At 33.5% G+C, this 8,017-nt stretch overlaps 1 protein-coding gene across 1 annotated transcript; it reads left to right on the top strand.

Annotated features, from left to right (window-relative positions):
- The first annotated feature begins 4,238 nt into the window (after positions 1–4,238).
- Positions 4,239–6,645, top strand: LOC111718357 (arginine kinase). Its single transcript, XM_023493924.1, has 3 exons — positions 4,239–4,341; positions 5,165–6,117; positions 6,197–6,645. Exons 2-3 carry the CDS (start codon positions 5,181–5,183, stop codon positions 6,325–6,327), a joined length of 1,068 nt encoding a protein of 355 aa, XP_023349692.1. The 5' UTR covers positions 4,239–4,341; positions 5,165–5,180; the 3' UTR covers positions 6,328–6,645.
- Positions 6,646–8,017: the final 1,372 nt, after the last annotated feature.

The following is an 8,017-nucleotide window of genomic DNA, read 5'->3' as shown; positions in this document are numbered from 1 at the left end:
CCCTAAATCTTGAAAAGACGACATCTTGTGTTCTATCTGTATTGTTAGGAATCTATGACAAGAATAATTTAAAAAAAATAAGTCAATCGAAAGAATTTAAAGACTTTCCCTTTGTAGAGAAAAATGTCCAATGTCCAAGGATACCCTTTAACACTTGATTCAACATCAGACAAACTCTTTTTATTTGAAAATTGATTGTATTTGGAAACCATGAGATTTCATTCAAACAAAGTGTTTCCTACCTCTTAATTTAAGGCTAGAAAAAAAGGATTTCTTAGTCGTCGATGATCAGAAAATGTGTTCATGGCACCGCTATGTATAGATCATGTCAATGTACAAAATGAGAAACATTGAAAATATCTTTAAACAAAAATCTAATCTATAAATTATGAATGACGGGAAAAGAAAATTATGTTTAGTTTTCATGTTTACTATAGAGATTACAGTTTAAACAACAATTCTTAATCCTTCAGCACAAACATTAGCCAACAAACATCTTTCTTCAGCACAAACATTAGCCAAGAAATGAACTTTACTCCGTGTTGAAATCTAAGTACATGAAACCCATGAAATTACGAATATAATGCCAGGGTTATGAAAAATATGCTCATATTTCAAACCATGATTTCAATTCCGATGATCATTATTTCTAACATGATGTTCATAATTTCGAACATGATGTTCATAATTTCGAAAATGATATTCATAATTTCGAAATGATGTTCATAATTTCTAACATGTTGTTCATAATTTCAAACATGATGTTCATAATTCAATTATAATGTTCATAATTTCAAATATCATGTTCAGAATTTCGAATATAATGCCAGGGTTATGAAAAATATGCTCATAATTCAAAACATGATTTCGAACATGATGTTCATAACTTCTAAGATTATGTTCATAATTTCAAACATGATGTTCAAATTTCTAACATTGTGTTCATAATTTCAAACATGATGTTAATAATTTCTAACATGATGATCATAATTTCGAACATGATGTCCATAATTTCAAACATGATATTCATAATTTCAACATGATCTTCAAAATTTCAAACTGATGTTCACAATTTCGAAAATGATGTTCATAATTTCTAACATGATGTTCACAATTTCGAACATAATGTTCAAAATTTCGAACATGATGTTCACAATTTCGAACATAATGTTCATAATTTCGAACATGATGTTCATAATTTCAAACATGATGTTCATAGTTTCAAACATGATATTCATAATTTCAACATGATGTTCACAATTTCGAACATGACGCTCGTAATTTCGAAGTGCTTTCGATGGTTACAAATTTTGAAAAAAAAATATGAGGCATGTAATAGTTTGTGATGTGTCACTAATATTCTGTTCATATTATCGCACGAAATATTGCTAATTTAATTGTGTTTCGATAGTTTGATGTATTTCGAAGAAACAGTTAGACTAATTTTGAACAGTGTATTTCCTGTAAATATAAGGTGTTTAAGTTACTACCCAATACAAATATACATATATATTACTTTACTACAGAACTTCAAGAGAAAAAGTTGAAAATGCAGAAAAGATTAAGCGTTTGAGGATTGCTAGGCTAGCAACAGGAAATCTAAAGGGTGAGTCAGAAAAAAGGGCGAATAACGAGATTTTGCAAATTTTTGTCAAAAATGAAATTACCAAAAAAATGCTTTATCACATGCAAGATCTTGCTATTCACTCTTTCTTTTTGACTCACCCTGTCTGTAAACTACGAGTCCAGGAGGAAAAATACTAAAATTTAAAATTTTCCTGAAAGATAAGGATTTGACATGTCGGGCATATTTGATGTACTAATTGCCCTGCAACTATAGTTAGCACTATTTCATTTATTGTACCTATATAATAAATCTCTTTATTCATATATAATTTATAAAACTATTGTGCACTTTTTTACTCATGGTCACTTGTTAAATTTCATTTTAGACGTGCATTAACGTAAGCATTGTGCTATAATGTTAAATTCGCTCTGATGCCATAGATAAATAACAATACATTAGATGTAATCTTTTCAAGATCTACGGGATTTTCGTTCACAATAACCCTGAGGCGGAAGCTCAAAGGAGTTCTGCGCAGGAGCGTTGAATTACAAGACAGAGAGAGAGTATGTGCGTAACTCCTTTGGGCCTCTGCCTAATTATTGAAAAGACGACATCTAGTGTTCTATCTGTATTGTTATTAATCTATGCATAATGATATAAAGTTTCAATGATTCCAGGATTTCCTCCAACATTTTTATCAGGGAACCCATGAATATAAATTGGATGACAGATGAAATAGCTTAAAAATTCAAATTTTTCATATTCCACGGGCAACGCCGGGCAATAATTTATTTTAGGATAAATTGTACAAAAACATTTACGAAACGCTGAGAGGGTAGGAGCCGAGAGGGGTAGAGGTTAAATTTAATGAAACCCTTCTTCTCTGAAAGCACATTTTAAAATTAAGAACTACAACAATCCCTGTAGAACTTTACAAACTCATGTCGTAGACCTAAGATATTTTAAACTGCGAATTTTTTTATGTAAATAGTTTAAGTTCGAAAATTAAATATTTAAACCGTCAGGTTGCAAAACTGTAAAGGTATTTGAAATGTGAGTTTGTTAATTGTAATTGTAGTTAAATTGTTATTAAAATATACATTATTAATTGAAAGAATATATATTGTAGCTATATTGGACTGAATATATAAATATACAAAATAAATGAGATTTCCCCAAACCTCATAATTCTTAAACTGTTGTTTGAAATGAAGCTAAAAACAAATCTGTTTTGAAGAGGAAAACAAGATTAGATTGTTTGCATCTAGTTCATCATTTTTTTTTGCTCGTTACTCAATTTGCTTTTTGTTTTGACAGTACAGTGTGTTCTAACAAACATAAGCATAAAGGGTGTCCCAATTAACATTAAAAGTGACAAGTTCCATATCGTCTTTGTTCCACGCGGCACTCATTTTGCCTTTTTAAACATAAATATCTTGATAATGGTGATAATAAATGGTTATGGATAGGGATGGGACTTTTTTTTGGGTCCGTTAAAGAGGTATTTACAAGAAATAGAGATGTTCATCATATTTCTAAACTGTTTTCTTTTTTTTAAGTTTTAGTGCAAAAATTTTTCTCTGACCAAAGACAATTTTTGGAAAATTGTTATTTTTATAAATATGTTATTCTTTTAAAGTTAAAAAATGCATATTCCTACCTATAGATTAATTAATAATTTTCTATTGGCTCAACGTCCTTCTCATTTTTTTCTTCATTTTTTTTATTTGATTTTTTAAAAACTTTAACATGTATATTCTGTATAAGAGGCGAATATTAATGGCAAAATGCCATTTTTTTTAAATTCAAGGCATAAATAATGAAATATCCCAACATGGTGTTTTTTCAACCATCAAATATGTGTATACAGTACAGAAACAGTTCCAATTAAAAGTTTTTAGCGAGTACTTTAAGTTAGAGTTCCAATCAAAAAAAAGCTAAAAAGAATTATTTGGATTTGCGCATTTTTAGCATTAAAATTTGCCGATTTTCGTTGTGGATTATGATTGTTTATATATGTATGTATTTTTTAATATTTGCACAGAGCTTGAAACTTTTACAAAAGACCCTAGATATTCAAACCTATGAATTTCAAATGTTTACACCATCAGATTGCAAATATATGGGGATTATAAAATTTAAGTTTGTAGCAAACACTCAATTTCTTTTTTGATAAGAAAGGAATAAAAAAGACAATCAATCAAATTTTTTAATTATTAAAATAATTTTTCGTTATTTTTTTCTTTCGATACTGTACAATATACATTGTACAAAATATTTCAAAGCATTAAATTTACAGTTATTTATAAATTGATTTTTGTCTGTTCAATGTTCTTTGTTCATCCTTGTAACCCAAGCATTAATTTTTCAATTTCAGTTTTGTTAAAAATTGCTTTTGTACCCTGGGTTGTCAGGATAGGATAGGTTTGAATGTGTTTTAAGATTTGGTCAGTTTTTTAGGATGGTGGGAGGAGGGGGGGGGGTTGTGTAAGAAATAATTATTTATGATTCTGTTAACGCTTATTAAGTTTCCCCTGTATGGTATGAAGCAGACCCCTTGTCAGTGCGGTCAGTTTCTTGACCAGTAGATTGACCGGCGTCTCAGCAACAGATTCAGCCAATCAGAGACAGACTTCGTTCCTGCTCCAACCAATGAGAGGGCTGGAACCTGGAAAGAGGAAAGTATCCGGATAGGCAACCCGCCAACCCAAGCAGATATTTCGATCCTAGTTCCCCAACTTACTCACTCCACCACTAGACGAGGAGGCATCAAAGTGAGTTCCTCAAATTAAAAAAGATTCTGAATTAGAGATTAGACTGTATTAGACAATTCAGTGTACATATATTTTTACAAACTTTCACAGTGAGAGCTAAATACTAGTTTATTTCAATTAAATTTTGTTGCAGAGTTTTGAAAAACTTTTAGTTTGTTTGGCTTTTGTTACTTTTGTTATCTTTTGCCCTTAAACGTAATCGATAAGCAATATCATAATGACTGTTTGATTACTTTTCCATTTTATAGATAATGTAGGAAAAGCAATGCGTTAATAAAAATTTGACAGGAATATCAAAACTTTAAATAAATTTTTGTTGCAACTAGTATTTTTTGCTTGCTATGCTGTTAATTAGAAACTAATCATCAAAATTGGAAAATCAAAAAAAAATACGATATTTGACAACCCAGCTTAAAATGGGATATGGATTAAAAATTGTCATGTTTTAAAGTTTTTTTTTTACATTTCACATTCTTAAACTTTAAAAAAGTTCAAACTTCATGCACGCCATTATATAATTGCTGCTCAAACCATAAATGCACTGTTTTGGATAAGTCAAGAACATGGCCACTACCCTGACCCCCCCCCCCTCCATTCTTTTCACAAAACCATTTCATTTACAATTAATGCCCTTTTCTATCTCAAGCGTTGTAATTGTTTCTGTTAATCATACAGAAATAGAAAATATGAAAAATTGTACCATAATCTATTTATTCTATAAATGCCAGTCTTCAAAACTTATACATAATTCATTTTTTATAAGTCATCAATGAAAGAATGAAAAATATCATTTAAAACTGGTTCTAAAAAATGTTTTGTTCAGGTCCAAAACTAAAATCATGTCCGGAGAATTCCCCAATATTCAGTCTACCCACTCCCTTGTGGCCAAGCATGTCACCAAGGATAAATGGGACCAGCTTAAGGACATTGAGACCAAGACCTGTGGATTCACCCTAGCCAAGGCTATTGCCTGCGCTGTTGAGTTCGACAACCAGCATTGCGGAATCTACGCCGGAGACTGGGATTCCTACAAGGACTTCGCCATCGTCTTTGATCCTCTGATCCAGGAGTACCATGGAATCTCTGCTGATGCCAAGCACACTTCTGACATGGATGCCTCAAAGATTGTTGGAAACATCGCCCCTGAAGTCCCATGCCACTCCACCCGTATTCGTGTTGGACGTAACATTGATGGATTCGGACTCTCCCCCGGAATCACCAAGGACCAGCGTATTGCCATTGAGAAGCTGATGTCTTCTGCTCTCTCCAAGCTTACCGGTGATCTTGCTGGAACCTACTATCCTCTCACTGGTATGGATGAGGCTGTTCGTCAGAAGCTTGTTGATGACCACTTCCTCTTCATGTCTGGTGACCGCAACTTGGCTGTTGCCGGTATGGAGCGTGACTGGCCTGAGGGCCGTGGAATCTTCCACAATGAGGCCAAGACCTTCCTTCTCTGGGTCAATGAGGAGGATCAGACCAGAATCATCTCCATGCAGCAGGGCGGTGATGTCAAGGGAGTCTTCGAGAGGCTTGCCCGTGGTATCAAGGCTGTCGGAGATTCTGTCAAGGCTGAGTCCGGCAAGGAATTTGCTCTTGATGAGAGATACGGATACATCCACTCTTGCCCCACCAATCTAGGAACTGGCATGCGTGCTTCCGTCCACGTTGACCTTCCCGGCTGGACCAAGGAAGGAGTTGACAAGCTGAAGGCTAGATGCGAGGAACTCGCTGTCCAGCCCAGAGGAACCAGAGGAGAATCTGGTGGCCAGACTGGTAAGAAAACTTTTAAATTCATTATAAAGTGCCCCAATGATGAAATGATTTTCCGATATTTCCTAATATTTTATTTCAGGACACACCTATGACATCTCCAACAAGCATCGTCTTGGATACTCCGAGGTCCAGCTCGTCCAGGTTATGATTGATGGAGTCAACACCCTGTGGAAGGAGGATCTGGAATTCCAGAAGAAGCACGGCATGTAAATAAATCCACCTGATGACGGCGAAGATGATAAAATGATTTTTGGACTCAGCCCTTCTGACTGGTGTTGGAGTGTAAATTAATACTCTCCAGCTAAAGATGCCATCAAAATACATTCTTTCTTAAAACAACGAACCTAGCTGGAAAACTATAATTTATTATGGTGTTGCATCCAATACATAAGTCTGTATTGAATGCATCACCCCTGTATCTATTTATTGAAAATGTGAATATGAATCAAGAATCAACTGGTTACTCGGGACAGTCTGGCGTAAAATACTGTTATAAAGACAAGCAAAAAATATAATGAAATGTTTTTATTTTACAATGTTTACTTCGACCCTTTTCTGGGGGAAAGTCAGAGAAAGAGAGAGAGAGAGATGATTGTGAATCCCGTTGGTACCATTTCTAAAGTTTTCATATCTACATTTAAATGTATATCAAAAATATGATTTTGCGTTACCAACTTGCAGATGGGGGGGGGGGGGCATCATAGACTTGGAGATAAGAAAAAGCAAAGGAATTGAGTCTTTGTAACAAACTTGAATTTTATTCACCTTTTTTTGCAACAAGCTGGGTAAACCTTTGATATTTAACACTTAGTTTGAAATATCTTTAAGATCTACAACATTGGGTTGCAAAGATTTAGGGATTAGAAAATCGAGTTTGTGGTAAAGACTCAATATTTTTATACAGGTTAAACAAGTGGCAAATTGTGAAAATGGCAAGATTCAAAATATCAAAATTTCATTCTTAAAAAAGCATAAATTCTGAGTTACAAATGTGCACCCAAAAAAAATGTAATCACACCAACATAATCTGGATGCAGCTATGCAAGCTTGTCTAGAAAAAAAACTCTTGATGACCTAGAGAAAACCGACCTAAAGGAATCCGAACTAATTATCGAGTAGCTTTTCAAGAAAAAAAATCCATCTCGACTCCATCTAACCTGATTAACCTAACCTAACCTATTTCAAGATATTTAACATTTTAAAGTCGAAAACCTCCTAGAACAGAAAATCCTTAGGTCAGCATCCTCTAGGTCGGATGAGCGGCTGCCATTTTTATGAAAAACATTTGACATTGAGAAAAGTAAACGGTCTCACATTTTTATGTCAATCTATGCGTTGAACAATATCCTGAAACCCATATATTCCTAGCTGAGATGCATGGGCTAAAATTTTCTCTCGAGTTTTTTTTTAAATAAAAAAAACTTTTGCTTTGGGTAATCATAGTTCTGATCGCTTGATTTCGATATCCACGTGGGCACTTTTAATTTGAGTATCTAAAAAATACCTTTCCATAATATTGATTTATTTTGATTTACATTTACATCTGAATTATGTTTTCTAAAACTCCAAAGGCTGAAGAAGGCTCATCAAGAAAAGCCCAAAACATTTCTTGCATAAATACTTAATATCTCGCCTCCCTACCCTCAGGCTTCAACCAGTATGGTTATAAATAGTTATAACCTTTATTCAATTCCTTATTTTCCTGTTTAGAATATTTATATATATTTCTCCTATTCCTTCCATTTATCCGACACCTTGGAAAATAAATAGATTCTACTTCTCATAAATAGTAAGCTTTCAACTTGTTCCAGCTTTTTTTGTAGAATATTTTTGGGGGGTGGAATTATTAAATTAATATGTGACGTTTCTTCATCCAGAACCTATAGTTTGTAGTTAAACC

This window comes from Eurytemora carolleeae, unplaced genomic scaffold (genome assembly GCF_000591075.1).
Source record: "Eurytemora carolleeae unplaced genomic scaffold, Eaff_2.0 scaffold179, whole genome shotgun sequence".
In the NCBI taxonomy this organism is placed as follows: domain Eukaryota; kingdom Metazoa; phylum Arthropoda; class Copepoda; order Calanoida; family Temoridae; genus Eurytemora; species Eurytemora carolleeae.
The sequence above is the reverse complement of the archived record's forward strand: the minus strand, read 5'-3'. Positions and strand labels throughout refer to the sequence as shown.